The sequence below is a fragment of the Microtus oregoni genome, unplaced genomic scaffold, assembly GCF_018167655.1.
Source record: "Microtus oregoni isolate MIOR12 unplaced genomic scaffold, Mior012 000028F_ref0000031, whole genome shotgun sequence".
Classification (NCBI taxonomy): domain Eukaryota; kingdom Metazoa; phylum Chordata; class Mammalia; order Rodentia; family Cricetidae; genus Microtus; species Microtus oregoni.
The window spans coordinates 30,768,329-30,782,341 of NW_024543087.1; the positions used below are offsets into that span (position 1 = coordinate 30,768,329).

At 38.9% G+C, this 14,013-nt stretch overlaps 1 protein-coding gene across 2 annotated transcripts in view; it reads right to left on the reverse strand.

Moving 5' to 3' along the window:
- Positions 1–4,007: 4,007 nt before the first annotated feature.
- The window catches only part of Plod2 (procollagen-lysine,2-oxoglutarate 5-dioxygenase 2), a 66,072-nt gene continuing 56,066 nt past the window's right edge, over positions 4,008–14,013 (reverse strand). Inside the window, exons 13-20 of one of the 2 annotated variants that reach the window (XM_041677434.1) lie at positions 12,897–13,038; positions 11,737–11,799; positions 10,695–10,808; positions 8,763–8,828; positions 7,102–7,206; positions 5,752–5,898; positions 5,527–5,652; positions 4,008–5,365 (exon numbers count right to left, since the gene is read on the reverse strand). In XM_041677434.1, coding sequence (XP_041533368.1) covers positions 5,210–5,365; positions 5,527–5,652; positions 5,752–5,898; positions 7,102–7,206; positions 8,763–8,828; positions 10,695–10,808; positions 11,737–11,799; positions 12,897–13,038 — 919 coding nt within the window. In that variant the 3' untranslated portion in view covers positions 4,008–5,209. The remainder of the gene's footprint in view (positions 5,366–5,526; positions 5,653–5,751; positions 5,899–7,101; positions 7,207–8,762; positions 8,829–10,694; positions 10,809–11,736; positions 11,800–12,896; positions 13,039–14,013) is intronic. The other variant, XM_041677435.1, reaches the window with a different exon arrangement.

Sequence of the window (14,013 nt, forward strand, 5' to 3'; positions counted from 1 at the left end):
GAAGTGTGCTCATTCTTTGAGAGTAAGGTGTTGTAATTCCTCCTTTTAAAACACTGATATAGATCACAGCAGGAAATATTTGAAAAGAACCATTAAAAACATCATCTCTGTACTTTTCGTTTGCACTAACTTTAAAGCAACAACTAAAAGAAAATGAAAGTTGTATCCTTTTTAGATTATATGCTCATGTGTAGATTTTAACCACAAGGTGGAGCTGTGATGCCACAGTTTGGAAATATTTATAAAACATGACAATAATTTAGTAAGCCACAACCGAAGAGGCTAACTTAATTTTGCAGCTACACACTAGTCCCAATTACTCAGTTCTGCACCGCTGATGCTCAGTAGGAAATACACTTCCATCTGTTCAGTGCTGCTTGGACTGTTCCTGAGCTCTGGCCAGAAACAACCACCATGTGACTTGATCTCGTGTGCTCTTCTGAGAGATGCTAGTCTGTCTGGAAGTTCACTGAACATTATAAGGGACATTTTTAAAAGTTACTTTAAAAGTGATTATGCCGTTGTGCACAGAGCAGTTTCCTATCTATACAAACCTACAGGAAACCTTCTCCACGCCTTAATTCTAAGTGATAACGTAGCATCTACTTTAGACTGAGGTTTCAGGACGGCAACCTATCTTTATGGCACGCTATTTGAACTCAAAATTAATGAACTGTTTGATCTTTTTAACCATTATATAGGCAGAAATTCCTATGTTACAAAGACTATCAACATTCAAAAATACCTATTTGTCAGTGAAAACAGAACATGCTCATTGGTTTCTTAATATACTACCTGAATAAATATGAGTGTCACAGGTTTGTCAGCAAGAAAACCACCCTCACAGCTGAGTGCAGGGTCTTGTGAGGCAAGAGCCCTTCCCCAGGACTCCAACCTCAGTCCACAGCTCAGTTTGCATTTTTTTTTGGGGGGGGGATGCGCATTTTGTTTTGTTTTGTTGGTTTGAGACAGAGTTTCTCTGTGTAGCCTTAGCTGTACTGGAACTCACTGTCTGGACCAGACTGGCCTCAAACTCAGACATCCACCTGCCTCAGTCTCCCCATTGCTGGGATTTAAGGTGTGCATCACCATGTGCAGTTTGTTTGCATTAGGAGAGCATCTTGCCATGTACTTTAATACTCTCTTCATCATTTTTTACATCTGTGTTCAAAGCTCAAGTCGTACACATCCACAAAAAGCCTTTATGCATTTCCCGCTAGTTTGTTTCCTCCGATGTCTCTCTCTTACTAGCAGTCCCAAGTTTACACTTGTTTTCTGAAAGGCCACAGGAAAACAGTGCTGACAAGCCTGCATTCACGATGTCTTAAATAATTTAATTTTCTAAAACATCACCTAGTGAAAGGAAGTTATTTACACAGACTGACTCTCCACTGTGAACAGCAATTTTAAATTCTAGTTGATTTGTCTGCAACTTAAAGAGGTCCGTTGTGCAAACAGGTTCCACACTCCAAATGAACATGTCCAAACAGTGACACTTAAGATACACTCTTCGTTCTTGGCAAACAGACAAATTAACGAGTGTAGAGCCAGAGAGGGAAGCGGGAATGTGGACCCCTTTCCTAAGAGCCCCACTTCATAAAATTATTAATAAAGATAAGAGATTTTCAAAGGTAAAGCAGAATGGAATTGCAATACTAGAGCGGAAGTATCTGTTCTGGTGGACAACATTCATACTGATTTTTCCATGCACTTAGCAAATGAAAAGTTAGAGGTGTAAATTAATGCAAGTTCTGGTTTCAAACAGGAAGGAAGGAAGAAAAGAGGAATAAAGCAGAAAACATAAAAATGGAAATGGTACCTTGAAAACCTGACACCTTCATGAGGATTTGAAAGTCGTCCAGTCACACACCTAGAAATGTATCCCCGCTTCTAGATGCTTTTACATAGTGAGTTTACAGCAACAAGGCAACAGCAGAAAAGCACAAAATCCATTTATGCTTTCAGGACCTCACAGGATTATGTGCTCTCCAGAATATTTTACACACATAGAGAGGGAAAGACAGACAGGCAGACAGACAGACAGAAACAGAGACACAGAGATGGATCTGTTTTTAATACAACTGGCATACTGGCTGATTTTATGTGTCAATTTGACACAAGCTGTAGTCATCAAAGAGGAAGGAGCCTCAGTTGAGGAAAAGTCACCACGAGATCCAGCTCTAAGACATTTTCTCAACTAATGATCAACTGGGGGATGCTATTATAGGTGGTACCTTTGGGCAGGTGGCCCTGGGTTCTATAAGAAAGCAGACTGAGCAAGCTAGAGCAAGCCAGGAAGCAGCACCCCTCCATGGCCGGTGTGTCAATCACGTCCTGCCTTCAGGATTCTGACCTGTTTGAGTCCCTGTCCTTACTTCCTTCATTGATGGACAGCAATGTGGAACTATAAGTCAAATAAACTTTTCCTCCCCAACTTGCTTTTCGGTTGTGGGGTTTTGTCTCAGTCATAGAAACTCTAAGACACTTAAGATACTCTAACAGAACACTTCCCCTCTATATGCCTCTGTTCTAGAGATATCTGTCACATTTTATTATTCCTAAAAGAGAAAGCATTTATCATGCCTCAGAAGTGGCTCCAGAAACTCTCCCCACCGTGTCTCAATAGGCAGTTTTCTCCATCTACTCAACCCTACATTTTTCCATCTTTTAGACTGCATGACCTACTTATAAGAGGTTTACTTGTTTTCTCTCACAACATATGACTCCAAGATACACTTTATATTATTTCATAAAAATGATATTAAAAAAAACAAAAATTTGCTAAATTGGTAGTCTTTACTCAATTTCTGGAACCATGGCATGATGTGCATTGCACTAGGTGACAGCCTATGTACTATAACACAGAGGAGACAATGCTTGGCTTCTGGCGCCTCCCCTGAACAGTGTGACATAGGCTGTCAGGCTAGCTTGCAGAAAGAACTCCATTGCTTTACAATTTGGTGCAACTGGATGGCACCAATGCCAGACCAGCTCTACATATTGTGAACACTCTGCGTGAAGAGTAATTAAATTCACAAATCATTACTAAAACATTTTCTCAATCTGGTTGATCCACTTTGGATATTTAGGGCCACCAAGAAGTGTTGCAGAACACTTGTTTACACTGCAAACATGTGTCTCTGTCTAAGGTGCCTTCTGATAGGCTCATAAAGAGCCAAATGGCCAATAACTAAACAAGAGAGAACAGGTGGGACCTATGAGCAGAAAGAGAGAAACTGGAATGAGGAATCTACGTGCGCGATTTCACTAGCAGACTCTGAGCAAGTCAGATGTGCCCCACTAAGAAGAAGTAATTTAGCTATGCAACAGAATGCAGATTAAAAAAAAATGAGTTAAGTTAAAAGAGCTAGTTGGGAAAAAGCCTAAGCTGACGCCAAGCTTTCATAATTAATAAGTCTCCATGTCACTGGTGGTGGTGCACACCTTTAATCCCAGCACTCGGAAGGCAAAGCAGACAGATCTCTTGAATTTGAGGTCAGCTTGGTCTACAGACTGAGTTCCAGGACAGGCTCTAAAAGCTACAGAGAAACTGTCTCGAGAAACAAAGAAACAACAACACAAGTCTTCATGTCATTATTTGCAGGCTGGCAGTCCAAAAACAGTCTAACAAGAAAGCTTGCTACAAAGGAGAGGACAAGAAGAGGACTCAACTTCCTTCCCAAATCAGTTGCCAGGGATGCCCACAGCTGAAGCACTATGGACTCATTGCCTAGGACAGAGCCTGGATCATCAGACTCGAAACTACCACCAGACAAATGTGTATGCTGATTAAACAGTGGCTTTCATTTCCACTCCTTACAAATGAGAAATACCAACTCCCTGGTCACTGTAAGACAGAGATGTGCAATTGAATTTAGGTAGTAATTCTGATATAATACTAAACCACCAAGCTAAATGACTACAGCTCTTATATCCAGACATGCTCTCAGACCAGTCTACAATATATTCTCTTCTAAAGAAACATCAATAATACAAAAATCACAATGTGTATTTTAAATTATTTTATTTTTCATTATTTTCTAACACAGAGAGTCAGAAAAATGAATTTTGGCACCGGGAATAAAAAACTTTCTTCAAGTTTAACCTTTAAATTAAAAATAGTAACTATAATAAGGATATTTAAACCTTTTTCTGAGAAATATTAAAAACTGATATCAAAATTTTTTGCTGTGGAGATTTTTAAAACGTGGGGTAGAAGAAAAGCAACAAAGAGATTAAGGAATGATAAAAATAGATTATGGGGAAGTAAGAAAGGCTACCCCCAGGGAAAAAATAATAAAAAGAGCAACTAAGGGTAAAAAGTAAGAAACAAGGCTAAAAACCAGTTTCCTGATATGAAATTCAAGTACTTAAGAAGTTTTTAAAAACACTGTGAAATGTACTACTAATCTCAATGAAACTCTTCTTCTTACTCACTACTTTCTAGAATTAGGAGGGGAAAAGAACAGAAGGAAACAAAATTCCCATTTGACATAAGGACACTTGCAGTGAAGCACTGTGCAGAGCAGAAAGGCCCCTGAGAGCTTGCCCTGAGAGCTTGCCCTGGAGGAACATGGGGTCCACTTTCAAACAGAAAGGAAGATCCGCCTCCCACGCTAAGTCTATTTCAAATGGAGATGCTCCCGTTGGCTTCCTGCACTAGATTTCTTGAGGAAAATCTTTGTGCAATATTTTCTTTGGGTTTTCATCTTAATTACAAAAAACAAACCTACACAGAGGTCAACATGGCTTAATAATTACATATAAATTCAGTAATCATCAAAATTCCAGGTTTCCAGAACTGCTGATTTTCATATATAAGCATATTCTATACTTCTCCACAATGATAAATAAAATCTCAGGTTTTTCTTAAATAAGAAAACATCACTAGGCTTATTATCACCGAAGCCTTTGTACCTAACCATTTTATTAAAAACTGCCATTATTTTCAGAGACAGTCAAAGATTACAAATAAATACCGACTTTCACTTTTTCCTTTCTTCTTCGACTTGTGTTTTAAGGCTCAGAGCAGACATTGAGAAACGTCAAACAATTTTATATAAAAAGTTTTCAAATGTATGGCCCAAAGTGAAGTTGTTCTGTTGACATTATTTAATATTCCTCTCATCTTCTCAAGCACAACTTCAAAGACATGATGATGCCAGTCATCCATCTCAAAGAACGACTCAGTTAGAGTTATGTAAATAACTTAGGGATCTATGAATGACACTGCAATGTATCTTGTTCCATTTTTAACAGGAAGTCCTTCATGCAAATGTGTAAGTCTCCCAGGATGCATGAAGCTCCAGCCTTTCCGTGGGGATTCAATGGAGCAATTATACCTTAGAAATTTGCATCCACCTCCCTAAAAAGTTAAACACAAATACATCAACTTAATATTTTATGTTTTTAATCAGTAGCAATATTCAAACCCACCATCTAAATAGCAAGTGGAAATCAAATTTCAGCAGAGTCTTCCCCACAATGCCAGAGTTCCTGGAAATTTTCAATGTTTGTCATAATTACCTGGAAATCCTCTCCTACATTATTGAGAGCAATGTTGATGGTAAATGTTGAGGCGTCATGATGTGGACGAAGTGAGCGCTGTCTTTCAGGAGAGTACTTTACCACAAAATTCAGCAGTGCAAATCCCTAGGAAAGCAAGCCAGTAGATTTGCTTAGCAATACAAATGCATGAGCATATTTAGGAGAAAACTGGTAGCGGGTAGGCAGGAGGATCAGGACAACTACCTTTGTGTAATAGCCTGCAAAAACCTTCAGCGTAACTGGAGCGATGAACTCGCGAATAAAGTGAAGCCAGACATTCTCGAGATCAATTTGCTTCATGTGAATATCATCAGTTGGGACATTTTCATAACCACCAGATATACGGCTATCCTAGAAACAAACATTAATACAACAAGACAATTTATATTGACATTATCTTCCTACTTTTTTCAATTAAGAATCATAATGCACAATAAAGTGAAGAGTTGTTTGATTATGGTGTGCCATCTGTTTTAGTGACAAGATCAAGACCGTTTAGACAACAGAGCTCTGCACATGACGTGCATCAGTGGTGAAGCGAGCTTCGGTGAGAAAACACTTTCTACTTACTGACTGTAGATGTGAGTTTCAATATCACTATAAAGTTGATAAAAATGGACTCCCTCAGCCCTCACGTGCACACACACCCTGGAACTAACATTTTATAATCCCACTGATGTGCTCTTTGAATCAAACGCCCTGTAAACCTTGGTTTAATTTCGTGAAACTCAAGTCTTTCAGCAATTATTGGCCAGTACACCACCATCCATAGACTCGGAGTTCTTCCTCATATTTGGAAAGCACCTCTTCCTGGTCAGCTACAAAGCTGTGAGCCAAGCTATGCAAATGCAGTAAGCGTCACAATATCCCCCAAAATTCCACTGTAAAGTTAAGGAATGGGCTGTCTGTCCCTGGGGTTTCTTAAAGAGACACATAGAATCAATGCTGGAATTATTCTTTGCCAAGTTTTATAATGGAATGTAAATACAAAGCAGAATTATAGATTCCACCTTCCTATTTTTAATTTTTTGGTTTTTCAAGACAGGGTTTCTCTGTAGCTTTGGAGCCTGTCCTGAAACTAGCTCTGGTAGACCAGGTTGTCCTTGAATTCACAGAGATCCACCTGCCTCTGCCTCCCTAGTGCTGGGATTAAGGGGGCCATGCACCACCTTTTACAAACAGACGCAAACCCTGTTGACAAGGGATGTTTGTTATAGCCTTTTCACTACAGTGCACCAGGAAAAGGAGCACAGGGAGTAAAAAACTGTCCTTAGAAAACAACAGTGATCAGTGAAGACGTGCAATTCCTAATCAACACCAATCCCATCCTTCATGGCTAACCTGTAATTGCTCTCATAAGTGAGAAAGGAACCCAGGAACCGAGTGATTTAAAACAATTAGCAACCAGTAAAATTAGACTAAAAACTTTTCTTGATGGCCAATTCATTGATCTCACAGTCTCAGAGAAATGTAACAAGAAAGGCACAAGTCCTCTGAACCCTCTGGCTATCTGCCCCACCTCCCAGGAGTTCTTCCCGTGAAATCACAACTCACGTGATGCTTTCCCCCAGACCACTTGCCATAGTGCTCCATTTCTTCGACCAACTCATCACAGGCTCTTTCAGAAAGTACAGGGAACCAAAAGACATCTGGACAAGGCTGGAAGACAGTGCCACAGGTTAGAAGACAGGGCAACAGCAGAAATGACTGTAATATACAGACATTTTTGAAGATCTTCAATGGAAAATCATTTTTATCACAGTTTAATTGGCAGTGTTTTTTTTCCTCTTGGTACATACAATGGTGACACGGACCCGATGAAACGAGTCCGAGTGACAGTTCTGAACACTGGGATAGAGCACATGTTTAACAGGCCGTTCTAAGTGAGGACTAGTTAAGAAAGAGAATCCAGTGTTTTCCAAAGATAAGCTTTCACTGTCTGTCCGTTGTCTATCAATGGTCCCCCAGCTTCTGTGGCTGGAGGGAGTACCAGTGCTCAGCTGCATGTCTGTGTGTTGTCCAAAATTGGGAGCATGAGGGGGAGGGACGAAGGGAGGAAGGGTAGAAGGAGGGGTGAAGGGGAGGTGGGGAGTGAATGAGGGAACTAGAGGGTGGAGATGGGGGTAGGGCAGAGAAGGAGAGCAGAGGAAAGAGATACCTTGACTGAGAAAGCCATTACGGGACTAGCAAGAAACCTGGCATTAAGCCGGGCGATGGTGGCGCACGCCTTTAATCCCAGCACTCGGGAGGCAGAGGCAGGCGGATCTCTGTGAGTTCGAGACCAGCCTGGTCTAGAGAGCTAGTTCCAGGACAGGCTCCAAAGCCACAGAGAAACCCTGTCTCGAAAAAACAAAAAAAAAAAAAAACAAAAAAAAAAAAAAAAGAAAGAAACCTGGCATTAGGGACACTTCCAGGAATCTACAAGGATGACCCCAGCTAAGACCCTAAGCAATACTGGAGAAAGTGCCTGAATCTGCCTTCCCCTGTAACCTTACTTGTCATCATAGAACCTTCATCCAGTAACTCATGGAAGCAGATGCAGAGATCTACAGCTAAGCACTGGGCCGAGCTCCCAGAGTCCAGTCCAACAGAGGGAGGAGCAAAAGGGTCAAGACCATGATGGGATACCCACAGAAACAGCTGACTTGAGCTAGGGGGAGTTCAGACTCCAGACTGACAGTGGGGGAACCTACATAGAACCAAAGTAGGCCCTCTGAACGCAGGTGACAGTTGTGTGGCTGGGGCAGTCTATGGGGCCTGGCAGTGGGACCAGGACTTATCCCTAGTGCTTGAACTGCCTTTTTGGAGCCCATTCCCTATGGAGGGATACCTTGGTCAGCCTAGATACAGAGAGGAGGGCCTTGGTCCTGCCTCAAACTGATTAGTCAGACTTTGTTGACTTCCCCTGAGAAGCCCTCTCTAGGAGTGGATAGGGGTAGGATGGAGGGAGCAGGAGAGGGGAGGGAGTGGGAACTGGGATTGGTATGTAAAATAGGTAAAGATTGATTTTTGGTTGTTGTTGTTGTTTTTTTTTTTTTTAAAGAGTGAGGCTTTAAGGCTAGGCTCCATTAAAAATGAAAAAGCTGTAAGTCTCATGAATTGCACCCAATCAACGATTCCACATTTAAAATTTCTGCTAATGCAGTATTACTTAAATCAGATTTTGTTGAAATTACAGGAAAGTCAGTCTGTATGTTACAATTATTAGTACAAACCTGCTCAACTATATTTTCAGTGAAAATCTTCGAATAATCACGGTTTATATATTTTTCCTTCCAGTCCTAAGGGAAAAAAAACCACACATTTAAACAAGTAACTTTTCCATAAATAAGTATATACATTAGAAAAATTATTCAAATAATGTATAAATAGCTTTGAATCAGACAAAATAGTACTTTTCAGAAGCCAGTTTTATATTTCAAACTTTGCCTATTCTATATATGGGTACAACATACCATGAAACGAACAAAGCCTTTTATCTATAATGTCTCAGGTTATTAAAATTGAGTATTATTATGATAGACACATTCATATGCAATATTTAAGAATATATATATATATATATAAATGAAATTAAACATGTGGTGTTTAAACGTAAAAAAACAGAACGGGAGCTGGGTGGTGGTGGTGCACACCTTTAATCCCAGATCTCGGGAGGCAGAGGCAGGTGGATCTCTGTGAGTTCGAGGCCAGTCTGGTCTATAAGAGCTAGTTCCAGGGCAGGCTCCAAAGCTACAGAGAAACCCTGTCTTGAAAAACAGAAACAAACAAAAATAGAAGTGGGAATGTAGCTCAGAGTGTTAGGGGCAGAAAAGACTCCCTGCTTAGGTACAGACCTCATACTTCAGTTAGGTTGGGTCATCATTTTGTATTTATTGACGTTAAAGTTTTAGATTGGACACTAACACTAACTCTTCATTTGAAAACATTTTTCTAGTCAGTGAGTCAATTATGATCTCACTTTTCTTTTAAAAACTCTGAAAATGGGAAATCACTAAGTATTCTGCCACAGAAGAATGAAAGTATGAGCAAAACCATGGGGAAGCAGAGCCTATTCAGCTCAGCACTTTCGCCATAAGCCCTCAAGAGAGCCAAGTCCCTATAGGAACATATCCAATCAGGATATAAACTAAGAGCTCACCTGGATGCTGATAACTAAGTAATTCTACCTCTCAGAACCCTCAAGAATTCAGAACCCAGCCCAAGTGTGGAGTTGCTACCCTCTCCATAAAAAAATAAAACCATTTTCATTTCTCCCTCACTAACGCTGAAGATAGGCAGGTAAAATGGGAAAAAAGTACTTTTAAAATATCAAAATGCCAAAAAAGATTATCTTTTTTCTATCTAACAGGATTCTATATTCAAAGTTCTTTCTGGAATTCTGCTATTTCTGTGAAATCAAAAACTATTCTCACCAGGTAGCCTGAGTCTTTGTAATTTAAAACTCACTGTTGGCACGGGGAAGACATTTTAAAAAGATAACCAAAATGACTATTCAAGAAAGTTTTCTCGAGGGAAAAATGTGCCAGTTCTACTGAAGAAAGAGATCCTCTTAACAGTCCCAAGAGCGACTACTATCTGAATCAAATTTCTCCAACTTGGCATGTTTCCTTCCATGGGAGAAAGATTCACTAGGCTCTGGCTGTCTTCAGTATATATTTACAAAATTGTCAAAACACTTTACTAAGTGGAAACATAATGGGTATTTTTCCAAACTAAATTCTTGATGTATCTGGATATGTGGGAGTGGGCGAGCAGCTGGAGATGAACCTAATGCATTTTGCATGTTACGGAAGAGTTTCATCCCCAAACCATATCTTTAATAACTGAGGTCTTTCCCACCCCCTTTCGAAAATATGTATGTGATTCATATGTTTTTCTAAAACTATTATTAAGAGCTGGATGGTCCTTTTGAAAACAGAAAGTAGAAATTTTAAGAGAACACAAAGAAACTGATTTTTCCTTTTCTTTAAGGTAGTATGTCTTAATTTTAAAACGTTTTGGGTCAAGTTTAGAAATATTGCAGACCATAAAATACAACTATTTACACTCATTTAAAAGCATTTGTGTGTTACTACTATTACTCGATTTATATTCATTTAGAGCGACAGGAAGATAAGCAACAAGGGAGTTAAACATGAACATACCACAGGGTTTTCAAATATCTGCCAGAGGTCATTGTTGAGGTGGGAAGTATTGTAATTTGCAGTTGACAACAGCCGTCCAAATTCATGTCTGTTAGAAATGTACATAAACATACCCTATGTACCGAAAACAGCAGTATTAATGTCAAAGTGCAGGACATTTAATCATGGGAAAAATATATAGACTGCATTAAATTTTGTATTTAATTCATAAACATGCATTTAAATTTTTCATAAAATGTGTATTATTTAAAATAAATCAAAATTGTTAGAAACTCAGAAAACACACAGAACTAACAGCACAAATGGCCAATAGGAAGAGACTGGGACTGCTCTGTCACTTTCTCAGGGATCCTAGAGACAGATAAAGGAAAAGAAATCCCTGTGGGAAAGCAGAAATATTTTTCAGATATGCACGGCAATGGCGTGCATCTTCTTTTCGGCTTCTTTTCCTTTCAAAGAAACACATATTTTATGAGAACTCAAGTGCCAGAAGGACTTCTTCAGTGCTTCATATTCCTCTGCTGCATTGTTTCAGACCCGAGAGAGTTCTCCAGGCATTTTAAGAGAGTTAAGAGGGAAGTCTCCTGTTCTTCCCTAAACATGGCAAATGTGGCAGATAGCACTGGGCCAATGATGTCTCTTTGTACCTGTTTTTGTTGGTAAAAAGGTTAGTGGCAAGCATACACATGGGCAAGTGCCCAAACCTCATCTCTAATGAAGATGTACTTTATACCTACTTTCTTCTCCTCTCCACAGCACCCCAAAACCCTACAACATTGAGTAAAAGTATTGGAGGTTATTTCTCTCACCTGCTAATTATAAAATGTAAATTACCTCAATTACCAAAGACCTGACCATCAAGCAACACTCCTCCAAAACCTCACAGCATACACACGGTCAGATAAGGAGCCCATGAGTACCAGCATTTTACCAACCAATGCAAACGTGGCTCGGCTCTTAAGGATACTTTACTGCCACTCAACACAGCATATCTAACATAGTTACATAAAGAAAAATGAATAAAAATAAGTAAAAATGACACCTTTGGGGGCCTGAGCATTTGGAATGTTTCCGGAGTAGGGGAGTCTTTTTCCCTTTGTAAGGTCTAAAATGAAGAGAAGCATTGGTCAGTTGATGTGCATACCTATTTGCCAGGCATCGTGGTACATAAATACAGCAGCTCTGATAAAAAGCTGACATTGTGAAATGTCCTTCCTAGACAACATGCAAAACAAGCAAAGCTTGCGGGGCACACAAAACACTTCCAGCCTTCCCACTGTTTTATTGCAACTTGTTTGGTGAAACACATATCCAAGCTCATTCCTTAGCAAAACTTCATTAGATAAGATACATAATTAAGACAAAGGGGAAAAATGAGTAACAGAGGCCATTCCGGATGCGCTGTTGAGTGAAATCAGCCAAACATAAGCACAAATACAATTAAAGGCACTGAGTGTGTTCAATGAGGATGCACACAGATACACAGGCAATAAACATACTGGAACAACACATGCCTTGTTAAACTAAAAAAAAATACTTGCCAACCTTTCTGATATTCCTAAGGCTATGACTGCTTATGTAAATTGAGAAATAAAATAGTATCTGAAACAAAATCTTATATATATGTTTTCTGAATTAAAACATATTTGTGTGGTTTGAAAAATTATTTTCTATAAGCATTTATGTTTTATTATAAAAGTATATTTCTAAAACACTAATGTATCATCTGCTTTTCACGTGGATTAAGTATACTATTTCCCTAGTTTAGGGAGCCTGCTTTGTAAGAGTGTACCATCAGTATTACAGGGTACACTTAGGAAAAAAAACGTAGTCAGTGATTTCATGAAAACTTATAAGCTTATTAAACATGTAAAGAACATTTCAAACTAATATTAACTAAACTCAATTTTTAGTATAGAATTTCAGATGTGAATAATGATAAATTCTTAAGGGAACAAAGCTTATTCTTAATTTTGTCTTTATTAAAATCTTTCTATGCAGCTTATGAGTCAGGCCTATGCTAACATTTAAATACTATGCTATAGATGTTCACAAATTATTCTCCAAAAATTATAGAACCAAAAAAATTGGCTAGTATTTAGAAATAAGGACGAAAAGGGGTATCCAAACACAGTGACACATGGGCTAAAAAGCAGGCCATCTTGTCAAAATGACCAAGCGAGCTGCAGCTGTGCATCTTACCATTTCTCTAGCATTTCGGCAAAGAGCCATATCAGGATCCAATTTATCACGAACAAAATAGTTCCTCTCACTCATCTCTGATCGGAGTGCCTTTCCTTGAATTAAGTATACATTAGCCATGTATGGGACATTCCAAATTCCTCTGAAAGTAAAAGATACATTCCAAAAATACCACACATACAATGTATTTCATGCTTACATTTCAAATAAATGCTTTGTATATTTTTAGTATTTGTATATATAAATTATTTAGTCAGTAAAGCATATCATACTTGACAAATATGATATTTTGGTATACATATATCCTAATGAGAATTAGGAGAAATTCTTATTTCTATCTCTAGATAGACTTTAAGTTGTACCTAGCTGTGGTAGCTCTCCTACCATCATTGCTGCAGTTTCACGATAGTCTACTGTACAGAATTATTTTCTGTTTAATCAAAACCATCTGATAGCAAAAGCAATGACACACTGAACCAGAGGTGTTCTGGCACAGCTAGCATGGCTCCCTAGAATAGACACTAGTGCCAAGACTGTATTAGAAAGTTAAATAGGCCATAGAAGAAATATATATACTACAAAACTTCATAAGCACTACAATTAGTGTATTCTTTCAACCACAACCAACATAATATGTATGTATATATACTGAAATTCATTGACTTATTTTAGGTGAAATAAATCTGGAAGTGTAAGTGTTGGCAACTCTCTGTCTTCACCTTTCCTACCTCCATTCTGAGAGGACCCCTCTATCTGGGAGGTACCAGCCTGTAGGCCTGTGTCTGTCACTTTAGAAAACAGAAAGGGAAAATCTTGACCAAGGAAATGTAGTATAATCAGTTTGTATTACTTAGATGAGAAAATACAAGAAAAAAACCAAAAAACAAAAACCAAAGGGCCTTTAGCCCCATATAATTTGTCAGGCAAATTCAAGCATTAATTACAATGGAATGCATGATGCTTCTTTCTAAGGGTTTAAATGCAGGTGCATACACATGTCATCAGCCGTCACTGTCTCCTCAAGCTCACTAATGGACCGAGGTCCCTACCACCCTCTTTATCCTGTGGATAGGTCAGGCAGGAAACTACTGTGTAAAAAACAACCATGACTTACTAC